Genomic DNA, 19,115 nt, shown 5'->3' on the forward strand with positions numbered 1-19,115 from the left:
GAGACTATACCACTGGAATTCTGCACATTTCAACACCATAGTTTGATTTGCACATGATTTTGATAAGTAACATGGTTTTCACAAATTATTTTTAGTTTCTTACCCACCATTTCTTATTTTTAGTCATCGGATTGAATAAGTCTAACAGAATCAACAACCAAAATTAAGCAAAAATGTGTAAAAAGTTAAAACGAATGTGTTTTATCATTTTTGTTTTGACAATCATTTATAACTCCAACTTCCATGCAAGGCTAGCCCCTGGCCTAGTTCGGGTTGGGCAACCGTCCGGGGCCCAACAAAATTGGAGCATCAAAATTATTAGGGTGATATATTCACATATGTTTTTATAAGAGTATAAATTTATAAAATTTGGTTAAATGATCAAGAATTTTAACTAGAATTAATAGTTTGTTGCTTAAAATTAATGTGGAGGTCATGGGTTCAAAGTACTATATTTTTATTTACATTCTAATTTTTACGATATATAAAAAAATTTAATCAGAAGCGGTGGTTTCTGTTGTTTAAAATTAACGAGAGGTCTGGAGTTCAAAATGTAATGTGCATGTTTATTTTTTCCAATTTTTATGAATTTTTAAATGGAAAATAAATTACTTTTTTTATGTTAATAAATTATTCAGTTTGAAGTGTTTTTTTAAGTATAATTTATCGAAACCTTACGTGTAAAAACAAATAATTTTTTTATATAAACGCATATTTTTTGTGTCGCTCCGAGCCTTAAAAATCTCAGAACTAGACCTTGCTTCCCTGCATTCATCGTAAGCAAAATTTGAGATTTGTTCGTCAGGTTTCGACAAATCTCTATGACTATAATAGATAAAAAGGTGACAAAAATTTGAATCGGAAGGTTGCACAATCTTCCTACACGACAAATATACATGTATCGTGTGGTGGGGGGAGAGAGAGACGTGGTAGCCTACTAGGTTCTCGTGTGGGTTTGGTCGGTGGACAATAATTGGGTCCTCACTAGGGAAGATCCAATTTACTCACCAAACTACGCGGACTAATCATTTTAAAATACCTGTAAACTTCAAATACTTGCAATATTTGTAACCAAACAGAAACTCTCACTTAAAGCATGTTACCAAATAAGGATCTTCTTCGTCCACTTCATCTTTTGTCGGTCATTTATCGTGTATCGTACAATCAGAAATCATTTGTTTTTTTTATTTAAAATTAAACACAAATAGTATTTGAGAAAAATTGAGCGTACGATATACGATAAACGGATAGAATATGAGAATACTATGATGTGACAATGATATCCGTAGTTAGGCATGCTACGTCAGAATATTATCACTTTTAGTCTTTTATTGATGAATTTGACGGAAAATAGCATAGTTAATCGAAATTGGAGTTTGGGGTGTAAAATAAAGAAATTTGAATTTTAAAGGACAAAGTAGAGTTTCGGGCGTAGCAAAAACTCGACTGTGAAGAAATGATTTGTTCGAAGCAAGCAAACGGTAATAAAAGACCTGGATTTAGTTAAGGCGATCTAAACTTAGTTAAGTTTGATAGACAGATAATGTGTATATCCCTCCTGCACTCAAATTTTCATCTCTGTAATTTAGATACAATATATTATATAGCTTGGATAAAAAAAAATATTGCCTTGTGAAAAACAAAATTTTATAAGCTTTGCTGCACGACCTTTTCAAAATCGAATGGAAAAAATTAGGGTTTTGGTTTTGGGTGTGATAAGAGCCAGCCCAATTTTCAAAGTAGTTCAAATACAAACGGGCCACAAAAGGATCCGTCGGGTGTTAGCGCCACCCCGCCCTCTTCCCGCGCCGTCGTCAAGATTCAATCATCCATCCATTCTCCGATTTCCACCCATAAACCAATAAACGCAGCGTTTCAGAATCCAAATGGAAAAGCTGTCACCTTCTTCTTCGTCGGTCGACCACAAAGCTTGGACAGAGTAAGCTGAAGAACAGCAAAACTCATTAGTCATCACAAATTCTCCACATTTGTCAATTTTTGCATGCCAATTTTCTAACACAATTGAAAATTTCAGGGCCCAAGATTTGCTGAAGCAAAAATTGATTGCGGAAGATGATTTCTCATGGAGATTAGGTTCAAAGTCAAACTCAAAGTCAATGGAGAGAGAGGAGGAGAAAGAGGAGGAGAGAGAGGAGGTGTTGAAGTATGTGGGAGGGGTTGATATAAGCTATTCAAAAGAAAATCCATCACTGGCGTGTGGAATTCTTGTGGTTTTGGAGCTCAAAACTCTCCAAGTTGTGTATCAAGACTTCTGTGTTGTCACTCCCAATGTGCCTTATGTTCCTGGCTTCCTTGCCTTCAGAGAGGTCCAATTTTCATGTCATAGGTTTTCGCGAGTTCGAATCCCCCTTCCCTTAGTTTAGAATATCGTCTTGTCAAAAAAGAAAAATGCATTACATTTTTTTCCATGTCATGAATTTTGCATCCCTATGGATGTAAGCGATTTGGTTGTTTGATGTATTTGATTGTTTGTATTGATTAGGCCCCAGTGTTGCTTGAGCTTGTGGAGAAAATGAAAAACAACAATAGTCCTTTCTACCCACAGGTGACCGTTGCCCTTGCATTCTCTGGCTACACGAATTCGTTATAATGTTAGATATTTGAACTTGTTTAGAATTGCTTAGAGTTTATCAGTAAGGTTTAATATTTGATTCTGGTTTTTCATTTTTACATATCAATGTCTTTTAACTTTATGCCAAATCCGGCAAGTTGGTACCTTACAATTTGGGTAAATAACAATGTTTATCTTTAATGTTAACAGCTTCTAATGGTCGATGGAAACGGAATACTTCATCCTCGAGGCAAGTCCTTTGGCAAAAATACCCGTGGACTATATGCTTACCCTTTGCAAATGAAGCTAAATCACCGCCTTTTCTTATTTATATACTTCTGCTTTCAAATGTGATTTGAGACCTATGGGGGGGGGAATGATGGTCTGAAATTGCTGAAAATATGATTTGGGAACACTTTTAGGCCTTGCGAATCTTTTGCTCACTTCATTTAGAACCTGTTAGTTCAATTTTTCGTAACTTAGACGAAACAGTCTGTAAAAATTGTGTCTTTACCTTAGTTGATTGAGAGCAGTTGGCCCCTCACTCAACTCAAGATTTTTTAAAAAGGGTAGAGTTTGTTTTGTAGGTTTTGGCTTGGCTTGTCATCTTGGCATTCTGGCAGATCTACCTACTATTGGGATCGGAAAAAATGTAATACTGATAGTAAAAATTATATTACATCCATACCTTTCATAATCTGGGCTTTCTCTGCATGTCTAACTTTGAGAAATTTCTCTTGATATAAATTGAATGCACGAGTTGTGACAAAGTACCGTATTTCAGCTTCATCATGTGGATGGTCTAACACTATCCGGAGTGAAGCAGCTTCTTGAAGCCCAAGAAGACAGTGCTGAAGGTTTTATTACTTTGAAAGGATATTCAGGCCGTATATGGGGAGCGGTAAGCATTTATAAGCTCTATTTCTCCTCTAATAACTGTTAATTTTTTTATTAAACTTTGATCTGCTATGGTTTTTAAACTGTGATGGGAATCTTTAGCGGTTGGAGTGCAGTACAAGGAACATGAAGATCCTTATCATTTTGGTTTTTTGTTTGTAATATTTTTGTTTATCTGAACAATCACGGACATATACTTTGATTAAAAAGTAGAGTGCCTTTGCTGGAACTATTTTCGCACTTTGCCTTGTGTTCTCAGTTTCAATTGATTCAATAAAACTGAAACGGCATTCTCTTTCTGTTTTTCAGGCAGCAAGATCTGCAGGTGGCTCATTGAAACCTATATTTATTTCAACTGGTCACCGTATATCACTTGATACTGCCACCAGAATTGTGAAAATGACTTGCAAATTTCGTGTCCCTGAGCCTATCCGGCAGGTGAAAACCGGAACTCTTGGAATGTTTTCAGTGTTTCCATATTCAATACTTCCTGTTTCTTACTAATATGCGGACATAAAAAAGCTGCTTGTAGAGCAGATTCTGTGGTGAGGACAACCTTATGGTTACAACACCTAGAATAAGCTTAATTTTTTAAACAACAATATACATTTGTATGGTGATAATCTCTTCTAATTCCGCAATTGGTCCAGAAAATCTCAATGTGACTTTCGTTAAGTTGTGAGGTTGTTCATAACACATAACTTTGGTCGTTGAGATTTGCATAACACATAATTTTGGTCCTTGAGATTTGCATAACACATAACTTTGGTCCCTGAGATTGTCCACCATCTATTATTTTGGTCCTTCCATTAAAAAGCTCATGGACCACTTAACGGAGTTTTTTAATGGAAGGACCAAAATAATGGATGATGGACAATCTCAAGGACCACTTCTATTGATTTTAAATCTCAAGGACCGAAGTTATGTGTTATGAAAATATCAGGGACCACTTAATTTACCACAAACTAAAGACAAAGATGCGTTCTAGTTCGCATGTTCGCTAAAAATGTTTGTTCCTCAGTTTTTAGAACCACCGAGTTCCATTGTATTATTTCATTAGTTGATGTTATGTTTGGGAAATTATATTCAAGCTTTAGCTGATCCTTCTGATGTTGATGCAGGCTGATATAAGATCTAGAGACTATCTTCGGAAGCATCAAACGAGAACGTCCAAAGATTGAGCGAAAATATGGTAAGTGCCCTGGTTACAACTCCAGGCTTTCCAAGAGATCCACTTCGCCATCTACACGTGAAGAAAACGCTCTGAAGTCCATGATGTGCAATCAAGTATCCGAATTCGACGAAGTCCAATCAACGTTGGGACAAGGAGGGGTGACAGTTGAAAAGTTTTGTAGACAACTTGGACAGTACGGAGGTCCCGGACTGCACTGACGGCTTAACATACTTCAACACCTCCTCTATCGTCCTTTCTGTGCTTGCGCTTTTGGCTGCAGCTATTCTCCATACGACATCATCGTCAACATTTTGGTCATCTTGTATAATTAACATCTCTCATCAACTACCTTATTTTTACTTTAATTTAAGTTTACCTTATATCTTCTAGCATGGCTTTAAATAAGAAACTACACTTTGATCATGGATGCGACAACTGCCTAATTAAACTTCGGAATCACAAAATTAGAGGAAATTGAAACTTTTGCGTCCAAATGCTATACAACTATGAATGTCTGAAAGTGAAATCTGACCATGCATCCAAAGCCTAGTTACTGCTCTTCAGTTTCCCCTTCATACTCCAAACGCCTTGAACGAAAATTTGAGCATGCCAACGATTATCGAGGTCTTACAAAGATCCATCGGAACTCTCGAAGCAATTTGACACAGCTCACCGTTAGGGTTCTGAAGCCCGGATACCTTAACAACCAGCCTTCTCACCATCTCTCGGAGCTCATTCCAGCTCCGGTCGTGCCCCGTAGTGCTTCGAAAAAGCAGTTGAAACCAACGAACTGTACGTAGGAACAGATAGTGCCTGAGGATGAACCAAGTGGTTGAGCGTCTCAAAGCTTCGCTATAGGTGGCGATGAAAATAAAAATTCCTTGCAAGGCAAGGGAGGGGAAGACAAGGAGCACACCGGTGAACAGTGATTTGATCCGCTTGTCGGATTCCAGTTTTTTTTTCCTTAGCTCTTCCCTAACTCTTCCTTTGTTTGCAGCCATATAGTTTTCATAAAATGCAAGGAATTATTTAATTCCCTTAATTAAAAAACAAATCAAAATTAATAGATTTTTTCATACAAACATATTATATGATGATACGACTAGTACAACGCTAAACTAGCTGTAAAAATTTGATTACTAGAGCTGAAATCTCAAGTGATTGAGGAATAAGCTAAGAGCAAAAAAAAAGGAATACGCTAGTATGATCGGTCGATATAAAAACAAACACACGCGCGCATGCGTACACATATGTATGCACACAAAAACAGACATGATATGCATGCATTTAGAGTGGTAGAAAATATATAAACCCTAATCACACTTCTAAGAGCTAGCTCTAGTTGCTAAACCAAAAGCAGAAAATATGGGGAGAGAGAGAGAGAGAGAGAGAGAGAGAGAGGGTAACCTTTGGTGAATGAAAGAGGTGGTGGTCAGGGGTTATCTTTGGGTTTGGTTGAATTTATAACAGTAAATTTGAACGAAATGTTTAAGGGAAGCAAACGGTAAAAAAACCAAAAGGGAAGTCTGTTTTTCTTTTTTCTGCTGTAGCTGCATGCCAGTCCTTTAACATTAAACGAGTACTCAGTGATCACTCACAGCACCGAAGGCTACGAATACTCGTTTAACGTTAATGGACTGGCATGCAACAACAACAACAAGGCATTTTCTTATTAAGTGGGATCGGTTATATGAATCCTAGAACACCATTGCGCTCGGTTCTGTGTCACGTCTTCTATTAGGTCCAAGTACTTTAAATCTTTTCTTAGAGTCTCTTCCAAAGTCTTCCTCTACCCCTTCGGCCCTCAGTCTTGTAATCGCATTTTCTAATACCAGAGCATCAGTAGGCCTTCGTTTCACATGTCCAACCCATCGTAACTGATTTTTTCTCATTTTTCTTTTAATTTCGGTTTCTCCTACTTTACCTTAGATATCTTCATTCCTATTCTTATCCTTTCTCGTGTGCCCACACATCTAACGAAGCATTCTCATTTTCGTTACACTCATTTTATGTACATGTTGATGCTTCACCATTCAACATTCCGTGTACCGTAAAAAAAAAAAAAAAAAAAAAAAAAAAAAGACTTCTCTTTTGGTTTTTTTAGCGTTCGCTTCATTTAAACATTTCATTTGTTCAAATTTACTGTGGTTGCATGTCAGGTGGCCATACGGCCCACACAAACAAAAACGCCCCCACCGCACCACCACCTGATTTTTCCACTCAAAACCGGACATTCTTGTCTCACCCCTCTCCCACATCAACGGTGGCCACACTTAATTAAAGATGGAGTTTGATTTGTTCAGGGTTTAGGGTCGATGACAGAAAACAGAGACTTCAATTTGTCGTGTATGTTGACTGATTAATGCTACACAAATATGAGTTCATTCAGCCCCAAATGTGCTTGACAATCCTGACTATTGTATATATTATTTTACACCAATAATATACAAAAATCCCTCCCAAAAAACAAATCACAGAACTGAATACAGGAACATAAACACAAACACCACTAATCCTAAATAATTAGGCTTTTCAAGGGAGCCGGCTCTGCTGTTCGCACTAGACGAATAAGATGACTGGATCATGATCCTAAATTTGCAGTTTCCAGTAGATGGATCACTCGTGGTGGTTGTTGAAAGGTTTGGAAACTTACAGGCAGTACCCAGCTGATCATTTATTTGATAGTAACTGTTAAATGCGTATGAAATGTTACCGCGAGCATCCAAATCTCCACATGAAGTTCCATATCCAAGACTGGTGCAATCAGCATTTGAACAAGCGTAGCTCACGCTTAGCGCCACTTCTGGATCATCAAGACTTGCCGAGGGTGACATGACACACCATTTCTTTTCCAGATATTGTACGCCGCTTGCTGCTATTAATCCATTCGAGCTTGTAGTTCCTAGACTGAGCTGATACTTGGGGGTTCCGTCATAGTAAAACAGCCCCCAATGGCGTTCAAAGTTACCTGGCTGAATGCTCTTGGCATCTTCATCGATGAGGCTAAATAAGTAGGCGTCCACAGGGCCGCTTCTCATTGGAGTCCCTGCGTTGTCCTTGATATGGGACATAAACCCTTGGTTGAACCGCTGGGCATACAGTAAATTTGCATTACGGTCCCCATCTGTAGGCCAACCGATCTCTCCAACAATTATGGACAAGTTTCCAAATCCGTTCTTCTGCAACGCCCATACAAGAGTGTCGTGGTTTGCATCAAATACATTGTTGTAGATTCTTCCATTGTCGTTAATGGGACTTGAGTATCCATTGAAGAAGGCGTAATCAGCAGGGAAACTGGGATCATTGTAGAGGCTTATGAAGGGATAGATATTGACGGTGAATGCAGCACCGTTGTCGCTCAAGAACTTGACAATTTCCACCACAAGATCCTTGGTGTCTGATCGGAAGTCTCCATTAGAAGGTAGGTCTGAGCCACTGCTGTCATAGACGTCAGCGTTGAGGGGAATCGTGACCTTAACCTGATTGCTCACACCGGCTTTTATGAGAGCTGACTGAATATTCTGAAGGGCAGGAAATATTGTTGGAATATAGGTTCCATTGTATGTTGACAACAACGGTTCATTCCCCACCGCCGCATACCTTGCAGAGAATGTATGAAACAGGTAAGGTCTCGAGAGATAAACTAGACGTAAATCATTTAGTTATAACTGGAAAGGCTGATATGATAAGAAAAAACAGTAACAACTAAGAACGGAAAGGGTTCGCATCCCCACCTTCTGGAACAGTTTTTCCTGATCATGAAATTTAGAGAATGTCTGCCACTATTATTCTTCAGTTCAATTTCAATATAGCTAATAGATTATGATTAGAATATGCTATATAACAGAATCTAAATTAATAGAAAGGGGTTCGTATTTAAATTTGTACGAGACTATAACCGATTGGAAATGTTTCATGCTGTAGGCATTGTTATGCAAATTTCATGAATGGAATTTCCTGTGCTGCAGCATGATTGTACTTTGTTAGATGGATATGGCTTTCTCTTTACTATTTACAGTGAAGACTAATTCAAAACAGCTGAAAAAAGGCTTTATTTACAAAGCCATCTAATGATAAAATCGACTTTCAACTAAAAACCACCACCTGAAATGAACTTAAACAAGGCAGAAGGATGAAGCATCATCACCCGAGTACAGAAACATTCAATTGAAATAACCTTGGAATGACAGGGGTGGTATACCGCAATGTGCAGTTTTGTAGAGAGATGCTCCAACTAGCTACTGCAGGGAGATTCAAACCTTTAAAACTAGGTAGGTGATTTTAACACTAGCGAGTGGTGGCTCAAGCATTGCAAACCACTCTGCTACTATACAGAAGTCCTATTTTTCTAATTATTGTTCATTTCACTGAAAAGCATCAGAGATGCAACTGAACCGAACCACATTGCCGGAAACGCTAGTCAAAATAAATTCCAACTCTAAAACCAAAGGACAGGTCAGGCAAGGTTCTAGCGGGATGAGATGATGACTGATAGCGTGAAAAAGACTCTAGGCTTCTAGCTTCCCCATATCATCTTTCAATCACGAAGAATGAATTACATAGCAGCTCATCAAGAAGTTGATTTCCTAGAAGCAATAAGATCACACACACACACCTCTCTAATGGATTCATTTGCATAGAGGCAAAAACCAAGGAAACTATCTTATAAGCATTCATAAACTAAGATTTGGGTACCGAAAAAGAATCTACGGGCCTTTTGATAACCACGTACTTTTCCTCTATTTAGCATAAAGAGTGAACTAAAACCGAAATTATTATCAAACGGCCCTGATGTTCAGGCTTCTAACTATTCTATTAGATCAATTATATGCATAGCTGCACATTTCTATGTAACTCCAATTGAAGAAACCCAATTTAAATCACATGTTCTATGAGAGAGAGAATTTACCTAATATCCACACCATTGGAGACATGTGAGGAGACATTCTTGGAAACCCATTTCTCAGCTGCCTGCTTACTGTTAGCCAAAGAATATAGCATCTCATTTGGAATCCCAACCATCACCTGAATCCCAGACTTGCTCAAAGCATTCAGAATATCCCAATCGGCATCGAAAAGCTTGACCTTTTGGATCCCGTTGTCCTTCAACATCTTCACAATTGTTGCTGGTGGGAGAGGGTGCGTTAACTGTGTCCCCCAGTTCACTCCAATCCCAACCACTAATCCCACCCCAAGATTTAAGAACAAGAAGGCAATACTTAGGCCTCTAAATCCCACACCTTTCAGCAACCCCATCAAAATCCTTCACCCAAAAACTGGGAATTTGAGTTGAAAACTGGTTTTGGAAGTAAAGTGAGTGAATATAAGACAAGGGTTTGAATCTCTAGTGCTAAAGTTTGCAACTTTCAGCTGCTGAAGCTTCAAAATTTTGAAAAACCCAGTTCTAAATTTGAAAGCAAATACTGCTCCTACTAGCCCAAGGAAATTTCAAAACATGGAAAATATTAATTGAAGTAAAAAGACAAACTTTCTAATCGTGAACCAAAATTGAAGTGTGGCAACTATAAGAATACAAGAAGAAGAAAGTAAAGCATAGAGGGTCAGAACCAAAGAGGAAACTAAGGCTAAAAAGTAAAAACTGAAGATTTTTGGGATATATAAATAGTTTTTTTCTCAGAGAAAGGAGTAATGATTGATTTGAAGAGGAGATCAGGTTGGTTTGGCATAAAGTGGCAAAGATTTGGTATAAATGCTGAAAATTTAGATTACTTCAAGAGGAACAGGACAGGGTTTTTGGGATATTGGAATTCTTACTAATAAAGGAAGAGGAAAAAAAGAGAATAATAGAAGAATGTTTTCTGTTTGTTTGGGTGAGAGTTGAACTTGATTGATTGGAGGATTATAAAACTAGGTTCTGAATTATATAATGGTAAATGATATTAGAATAATTAAAGAAGAGTGTCGATTCTGTGTACTTTAAAAAGGAAGAGTCTTGAACCATGGGGATAGTTTAGACTTTCTCACCTCCATAATTTCATTGCTGATTATGCAAAGCAAATATTTAGTTATTGTGCTTACCTTCCGTGTCTATCTACTGCCAGAGTGTTCAAGTACAGCCAGAGTGTCCAGGTGCTGCCAGAGTGTTCAGGTGATGTGTGAAAGTTCACTCTCTGTCAGCAAATAGAGAATAACTCCTCCTATGCGTTTGAGATCCATTGTGTTTAGACCATCTCTAACTGAATGAGCAGGGTCGGTCCTAAGAATTTGGGAGCTTTATGTGAGTTTTCGAAGTAGGGCCCTAATATTTTCTGATTTCCGGTTCTTTGTACATTGATATGTATAAAAAAGAATTTACTAAATACATAAATATTCTATTTCCACATCCAATATCATTAAAAATTAATATAAAAAGAAGATAAATATACAAACATTACATAAACATTAAATGGCTCATGTTTTTAGATTCAAATGTACTAAATGTTTGTGGTCAAGAGTCTAAGATTAAGAGTGAAGAACAATAAAACTTGATGATCAAGGGAGCAAAGAACAATAAAACTTGATTGATGAGTATAATAAATTCAACAACGCCAATTGTTTCTTTTGTGTTTTTTTTCGTAAAATCAAAATCACACTAACAAATCAAATATTAAAACAATCCATTGAATAAAAAATATTGAAAAGAAAAATATAAATTCAAAGTTTTGATTACCTTAAAGTACAATCTTCAAGACCATGTGATAGTTGGTTTAAAAATTCGATAGAAATAGGGAGATTTGGAAGTTGAAAGAAAAAAAGATTGCAAAGGAACTTGAGTTTTATAACTTTATATGCATTTGGACAGATAGATTGGGAGTTGGACAGATGGATTGGCAGTAAATTTGAGAAACAAGAAAAATTTAGTGACTAAAAAAGGCATCTTTGTGTTTTGAACTCCGCAACCCAAAGAAAAAGAAAGTCGAATATTTCCACTGCACCAACAAATGAATTATGAAATCTCTTTTTTTTTTTTTTTTTTTTTTTTTTTTGTATTTATATGTTATTTACAAGATATAAAAAAATTTTGGGGGCCCCTTCGAAGTGGGGGCCCTAGGCGGGCGCCTACTTGGGATACCCTTAGTGTCGGCCCTGCGAATCAGGGTCAGATGGTTCTCTTTAACCCTATAAACCTTCAAGAAATTATATTTTAATTAACAGTGCCAGACTATATTTCATACCATCTCCAATCGAGGGGGACATAGGCCAAATATAGCCCTGTGACAAAAAACCATCTCCAACCGAAGGGGCCAAAGGGTCATAGGCCAAACATAATTTATTATTTCAATTTAAAGACTACAACAACTTAAATTTAAAAACTACAACTTAAATTTGAAAACTACAACTTAAATATTAAAAACTACAACAATGTAAATTTAAAGACTATAATCATCATCATCATCATCCGCTATTGTAGGAGTATAACCGGATGTAAACAACTCCCGTCGAGCCATAATTTCTCTCTTTTTCCTATCAAAATATGCCTTACTCATTGGAGTGTAATCCGAAGTTGTGAGACCCTGTATTTTAGAAATATATGTTTATTTGTTGCAGTCATATTTAGAATAGGAATGTGATTGTGTAAATCTTAGTAAATCTAAAATATCTCTTATATTCTTATTAGGAGTTGATTATCTATTAAGAGTTGTAATCCTAAAGCGGTAAGGTTTTTACCTATCCAACTACTATAAATAAAGGCACAATGAGGTGATACAAAGCACACCTCACAATTAAATCTCTCTATTCTCTCTCTTGCTACCACTGGCCCCTCTTTCTCTACTCCTTAGTATAGTTCAGTCAAATAGGCCTATAACACGTTATCAGCACGCTCTTGCCAGAAGCTAAGGCACTGACGGATCGTAGGAGGAGGCTATCTTCCACAAAATTCAAAGGCTCTTATTTGTTTTCTGCCAATCAGGTATGCTTAAAATAAAGGAAGATATTTGAAACGACCATGAAGCATGAAAACCTTCCCCATGATGCATGAACCCCCTATGTTTATATTTTCCTTCTGATATATATATATATATATATATATAATGTATATGTTTCATATATTTGTCAATATATATATATATATTTGTTTCATGCATTACACAATTAAATTGTTAAGTGGAATTTGTGAGTCAAAGCATATAAATAAATTGGAAGTAATTTAGGGTTCTCAAACCCTAGGATGTCGAAAAAAAAAATGAAATTTTTTTGGGAACTATGCAACACGTCCGCCGCACCACTATTGTGGCACCGCTATTAACCTTCACGTTGGCTTGCAGCCCAGCCGCGTCGAGCACATCACCAGGGCGACGTCGTTTTGGCCTGACCCGTGGTTATAGCCTATTGGGCTAGCAATGAGCAAGGATAACTCCGCTTCTTTGGCTTGGGTTTGGTTCGGTTTGGGCCTGCAGCCTTAGCCCACCTATCAGGATAGCCCGCAATTGTTTGCTAGGCCCTGCCCTCGCACCCATGGCCCATCACCAGAAATTCGTATGTTGTTGGGCCTAGTCCTGCACTCTTGGTCCTCCTTGAGCAAGCCCACATTGCTTGCTGGGTTATGCCCAAGTCTCGACTCAATCGCCCCTAACTTTTGTTGTTGGGCTTGAACTGCCTTGAACCCAAAACTCGAAACCCAGCTTTGGCTGGGCTTCCCTAAGCCAACCTAAAGGCCAGCTTTTGCTGGGCTTGCCCTGTGTCCACCCATTCGACCCAAAGCCAGCAGCCTTGGCTGCTGGGCTCCCCAAACCCTCTTGGCCCGAGGCTTGCAACCTTCCCCGAGCCCAACACATCTGCAGCTGAACCATTAGGGCCATTTTCCCATATTATTTTGCTTCCACGATCGACCCCGTTTGGTCCCGATATATTGAATTAATTAAAAGTGACCTAGAGTCCATTAATCTGATAATGAATCTAAAATTATTAACCTAAATACTATTTTTGGACATTAACGATTTAATAATTTATTTTTATACTTTAAACTGTTGACATACGTTCGTAGTAACAAAGCTCTCACACTTGAGTTCTTGAAGAAACTCAAATCCACTATACTTAAATTATCATATTGCATTCTGTGTTTCTTGCACGAACCTCTCTTTTATGAACTAATCGTTCATAAAAACTAAATTAAACCTGTAGTTTCATATTTAGTGCATTTGAAACCTGAAGTTTTCATTCAAAACTTACCATATGAAACCTATAGTTTTCATGCATAAATTAAACCAATACATGTCTATAGAACTTGTATGTTCTACGATTTCACTACTTTGGAAGCATTTGGAAGTCTCTGGAAGAAACTACCTGAAGTGGGTTCAACACGTGAAGCTCCATCTTACTACAAAGGGTATTAGAGCCATCATTGAGGCATCTACCGATGACAAACCCATCGCAGAAGCTCATAAAGCTAATGCAATGATCTTTATTCGAAGATAAATCCATGATGCACTACAGACCGAGTACCTCGTTGAGGAAGACCCACACACTCTCTGGCTTACTTTGGCCAATCATTTCGATCACTAGAAAGGCATATACTTGCTTGAAGCAAGACACGACTGACAACATCTTTGCTTCCAAGACTTTAAGTCCGTGAATGAATACAACTCTGAAGTTTGTAGAATCTGATCATTTCTGAAGTTTTGTAAAGTAGAACTTACCGAATCAGATCTCTTGGAGAAGACCTATTCGACCTTCTATGTCACCAATATTATCTTGTAGTAACAATATAGGGCACAAATGTTCACCAAATTTTGGATTTGATCTCTATCCTACTTCTCACTGATAAGCAGAACCAGCTTTTGATGAAGAATCATTAAGCTCAACCGATTAGCTCGAACGCCGTGCTTAAAGCATATGCAACAAATTCTAGCAGCCAAAAACAACTCAAGAACCATCGTGGTTATGGCAATGTGCGGCAAGCTCAACCACAGGCCCAAGGTCAACAGAGTTAAGTCTCACCCAAGGGAGGAATGTGACCCAGCAGCATCCAACCCTTGTCCTTAAGGCCCCAAACTTTAAGAACAAGGGAAAAGTTCTCGTTTAGTCATATTGAAACCACTAAAGATAATGGTTCTGAATTTCTTTGTATCACTTCGTATGAATATGGCTAGAAGCGTATTCATGAGAAGTTGGAACGTTTCCCGAGTGGGTTATACATCATAACCATTCGCAGCATAGAAGCCCACAATGTGGTCGACCCTATGCTTGAGTTCCAAAGTACTTCGCTGCTTTGGCATGACCATTTGGGACATCCTGGACGTGACATGATGCGCCATATCCTCAAATCATCACATAGGCATCAGTTACCTCCCTATATTGGATTTTCGCCATGCAAAGCGTGTTCTTTGGGGAAGTTGAATACTCAACTCTTGATTACAAAGATTATTCACAACCCTCTTCAGTTTCTTTAGAGGATTCAATGGGACATTTGTGGACCTATCCAACCAACTTGCGGACCATTTAGATATTTTATGGTGTTGGTTGATGCATCGACACGATGGTCAAATTTTTGCATGTTGTCCACATGTAACACTACATTTGCTAAACTCCTAGCACAAATTATTAAGCTAAGGGCTTACCACCTTGATTATTCGATTAAGTCGATTCAACTGGATAACGTTGGAGAGTTTAAGTCCTAGACTTTTGACGATTATTGCATGTCAGTAGGGATTGAAGTGGAACATCATGTACCTCATGTTCATACCCAAAACGACGTGGTAGAAGTTTTCATAAAGCGCCTTCAATTGTTAGCTTGATCTTTGGTTATGAGAACCAAATTGCCGGGCATCTGCCTGGTGCTATGCAACATTGCACGCAACTATGCTAGTTCACTTGAGGCCCACCGCTACCCAACCACATTCACCATTACAATTGCTTATTGGATTTGAGCCTACCATCTCGCATTTACAAGTGTTTGGGTGCACAATTTATGTGCCAATAGAGCCGCCACTATGTACCAAAATGGGTCATCAGAGAAAAATGGGAATCTATGTCAGTTATGATTTGCCATCAATTGTTTGCTATTTAGAACCCTTGACAGGAGATCTCTTTACCGCACGTTTTGTAGATTGTCACTTTGATGAGACAGTCTTCTCGTCGTTAGGGGGAGATAAGTATGCTAATGTTCCTGGAGAACGTCGCGAATTTTCATGGTATACTCCCATTATGTCTCATTTAGATCCTTGAATTGCTCAGTCTGAAACTGAGGTGCACCGAATTATAGATCTTCAGAGTGTTGCTCAGAGCATACCAGATGCTTTTACCCATTTAGCAAAGTTGACAAGATCACATATACCCGCTGCTAATGCACTTGCAAGGATAGATGTACCCTGTGTACATTACCATCCCGCTTGGGAAAGCTGGTTGATAAGCTCATATTTATATATATTTTATATCAAATTCACTTGTCTTTTCTGAGTTAGTTCCTTATATTTTTGAGTTATTTACCTTGTTTTTGTGTTTTGTAGGATTTGTCAAGTAAAGAAAAGAAAAATAACACAAGTGGAATTTTAAGTAATAAATTCGTCAAAACTGCCTGTGCAGGTCAGCTGACTTTGGAAGCAAGTTGCGGATAGCTCAGAATGAATTAGAGAATGAGCCTTATATGCTTGCAAATCTACGGATGTCTATTTTCTGGAGCATTTTTCGGATTGTTAATATCATTTTTCTAGAAAAAGTTATGGTCGTTCAAACACTGAAAGGTTCCCAGGAGGCTGAGCAGTTTGTAACTGACAAGAAAGCATTGAAAGCAATAAATCCCATAAAACTAATAGCCAAAACTGATGCAGCCAAGAATAAGCCAGCTAACACCTATTCAAATATCAGAGGAAATGAAAAATTAAGTGAGAGTAATGGGTATAAAGGCTGCCCAAAGAGTTACAATTGTTTTAGCATTTCCTCCCACTTATTGTCATCACTAAATGGCTGTTAGTGGGGTGAGTTATGGAGAAAAAACTGTGGCAGCAGAAAAGAAGAAAAGACCTACAAGTTGCAGCAACAAAGGGGGAGAAAAAGGTGTGAAAAAAAGATAGAAAAAAAAGAAGCAAAGCAAGGGAAAAAGGCAAGGCTGCTGCGTTGGGGAAGGAAGGAAAGGAAGGAGGAAATCTTGGCATTCTCTTCTCTCGGTTTTATCTTCTCAAACTAATGTCTTTCTTTTGGTTTAATTTGAGAATTATGTGTAACTAATTTTTAGTGGTTAGGGGCTGTTTTAAAGCCCCTAATATGATTGCAAGTTTGTTATGACATTTCGTTTGAATTACTTTTACGAATGGATGAAAATTGGTTCACTACTTGTCTCATTGATGAATTCTTTATGTGTTTTCTATGGATGCATACTTAGTGAGCATATCTAGGATTCTAATGCTATGAATATGTGTGTGCCTGCCCTTATTGAATGAGGACCTACATATGTTCTAGAGTAGTACTTGTTAATTGCGATTAACATGTGAATCAATTTCTAGGATAAGAAAGACAACGCTAGTACTTACGATGCCTTGTGATGACTCAAACTCTTTTCGTTCTTAATGATTTCTACTTGTTAAATCTATGAACACACCATTCGAGATTGCATGTTAGGGACTAAGTTAAGTTGAAAACGCTATTCTCTTAACATACTACATAAGAAAGAGTAATAGGTTGAGTTCTAACATTGAGCCAACTTGAGCATCTTCATCCAAAAATGAAAGGAATTTGAATGAGACATAACATGTTTGCATGATTATTTGGTGGTGGATAGCAATTCCCCTAACTCGTTTTTCTTAATTTGTGAACTACTTAAAAATCTGTCTCTGTCTTGTTTTTGTTCGATTTAATTTAAATATCAAATCAACTCCAAAAATCCCAAAAATTTGTGTGAGTGTAGCTCTGTGCGTCTAGTATCTGCATATAAAATTTCGTAGACTTTAGATAAGTATAAGTCGGTCTAATAATTATTTTTCGGTGGCTGGTCAGTAGGAACATCAACCCAGTTTTTGTGACATTTTAAGTAGTTAGATAAAACAATCTTCTGCGGGAAAGACCCTTATTTTCATATGCTACAATTGACAAATATTATTGTTAATAAGGAAAATTAATAGGACATTTGTGTGCTACTTTGTGGTGTGCTTTTAATCCTATCAATGGTCAGTCCCTGAAGGTAGGGAGGCCACACCTTCCACACGGCTCGGTACATTGGTGGCTAGCCAATCATTTGCTTCAACCCTGAAGCGTGGCAGACTCATTGGTTTAAAGGATTCATAACCCCGAAAAAGGAAATTGGCACTAACTAGTAACCCTAGTTTGAATCCGACCATCGCTTACTTATATGTTCCAACGCATGAGGTTATTCTAGATTATGGTGATGTCTTAGACTAGATAACCCAGCCTCCTGAGAATCTCGAGATTTCGGTCCACTACGCAGTATTGGATAAGGTTTAGAATCATAATAAGATTATCGTCGACAATGCATTTACGTACTCAGTAGCTACTGACATCATGCTTGGCGATGACATTGAACCATGTTCCGTTGATGAATGTTGATGTAGAACAGATTGGTTAAACTAGAAACAAGCAATTCAGGTCGAACTCGATTCGCTTATGGAATGTAAGGTGTTTGGGCCTGTAGTTCTTACTCCTCCACATGTGAAGCCCATTGGCTACAAATGGGTTTTTGTGAGGAAACGTAATGAGAAGAATGAAATAGTGCGATACAAAGCACACCTCATAGCGCAAGGCTTTTCTCAGCTCTCTAGGATTGATTATGAGGAGACGTATTCCCCCGTAATGGACATTATAACGTTCCGCTACCTAATCAATTTGGTATTTTTTGAAAAATTGAATATGCAACTTATAGATGTGGTAAACGCGTATCTCTATGGGGATCTAGATATGGAAATCTACATGAAAGTTCCAGAAGGACTTCCATTAACTGGTTCAAATAGTTCTAGACCATGTAACACTCTTTCAATTAGGTTGAGGATGTCACTTTACGGATTGAAACAATCTAGGTGGATGTGGTATAGCCATTTAAGTGAATATTTGACAAATCAGGGTTATGTGAACAATGAATTATGCCCATGCGTGTTCATAAAGAAGTCACATTTTGGGTTTACAATCGTTGCAGTTTATGTCGACGACATGAACCTCATTGGAACTCCCGCAGAGCTTGAGGAAATTGCTGCGCACTTGAAATCAGAATTTGAGATGAAAGATTTTGAGAAAACTCGATACTGTCTCGGCCTGGGGATCAAGCATTGTTCGGATGAAATTCTAGTACATTAATCGAACTACACCCAAAAGGTGTTGCAACGTTTTAATGAGGATAAAGTGAAGCCTTCGAGTACACCTATGGTCGTTCAGACTCTAGATGCTAAACGAGATCCATTCCGTCCAAATGAGAATGATGAAGAGATTTTAGAACTCGAATTTCCATACCTAAGTGCAATTGGGGCTTTTTTGTACTTGGCTCTATGCATTAGACCCGACATCTCCTTCGCTGTTAATCTTTTGGCAAGA

At 37.9% G+C, this 19,115-nt stretch overlaps 2 protein-coding genes across 3 annotated transcripts; one reads left to right on the forward strand and one right to left on the reverse strand.

Moving 5' to 3' along the window:
• Nucleotides 1-1,635: 1,635 nt before the first annotated feature.
• Nucleotides 1,636-5,066, forward strand: LOC103931151 (endonuclease V). 2 transcript variants are annotated; one of them, XM_048580393.1, is made up of 8 exons: nt 1,636-1,939; nt 2,036-2,327; nt 2,504-2,566; nt 2,783-2,822; nt 3,160-3,236; nt 3,357-3,473; nt 3,779-3,907; nt 4,591-5,066. In XM_048580393.1, exons 1-8 carry the CDS (start codon nt 1,887-1,889, stop codon nt 4,648-4,650), a joined length of 831 nt encoding a protein of 276 aa, XP_048436350.1. In that variant the 5' UTR covers nt 1,636-1,886; the 3' UTR covers nt 4,651-5,066. The 2 variants fall into 2 exon arrangements, with proteins under 2 accessions (XP_048436350.1, XP_018499000.2); XM_018643484.2 differs by having other exon boundaries at nt 1,638-1,939; nt 3,160-3,224.
• Nucleotides 5,067-6,971: 1,905 nt separating this feature from the next.
• On the reverse strand, nt 6,972-10,572 carry LOC103931153 (glucan endo-1,3-beta-glucosidase 5). Its single transcript, XM_009340573.3, has 2 exons — nt 9,553-10,572; nt 6,972-8,243 (listed from the first exon to the last, which is right to left on the reverse strand). The coding sequence occupies exons 1-2, from the start codon at nt 9,897-9,899 to the stop codon at nt 7,115-7,117; spliced, it is 1,476 nt and encodes a 491-aa protein (XP_009338848.1). The 5' UTR covers nt 9,900-10,572; the 3' UTR covers nt 6,972-7,114.
• Nucleotides 10,573-19,115: the final 8,543 nt, after the last annotated feature.

Source organism: the organism of the source record quoted next, unplaced genomic scaffold, assembly GCF_019419815.1.
Source record: "Pyrus x bretschneideri cultivar Hongxiangsu unplaced genomic scaffold, Pyrus_bretschneideri_v1 Contig15, whole genome shotgun sequence".
Classification (NCBI taxonomy): domain Eukaryota; kingdom Viridiplantae; phylum Streptophyta; class Magnoliopsida; order Rosales; family Rosaceae; genus Pyrus; species Pyrus x bretschneideri.

Excerpts from the sequence above, each read along its gene's own strand:
- LOC103931151 (XM_048580393.1), top strand. The coding sequence starts at position 1,887 with ATGGAAAAGCTGTCACCTTCTTCTTCGTCGGTCGACCACAAAGCTTGG. Across the intron at positions 3,237-3,356 it reads GAAAAAATGTAATACTGATA|CTTCATCATGTGGATGGTCT; the intron begins GTAAAAATTATA and ends ACCGTATTTCAG. Across the intron at positions 3,908-4,590 it reads TCCCTGAGCCTATCCGGCAG|GCTGATATAAGATCTAGAGA; the intron begins GTGAAAACCGGA and ends ATGTTGATGCAG.
- LOC103931153 (XM_009340573.3), bottom strand. The coding sequence starts at position 9,899 with ATGGGGTTGCTGAAAGGTGTGGGATTTAGAGGCCTAAGTATTGCCTTC. Across the intron at positions 8,244-9,552 it reads TCCAATGGTGTGGATATTAG|GTATGCGGCGGTGGGGAATG; the intron begins GTAAATTCTCTC and ends ATTCTCTGCAAG.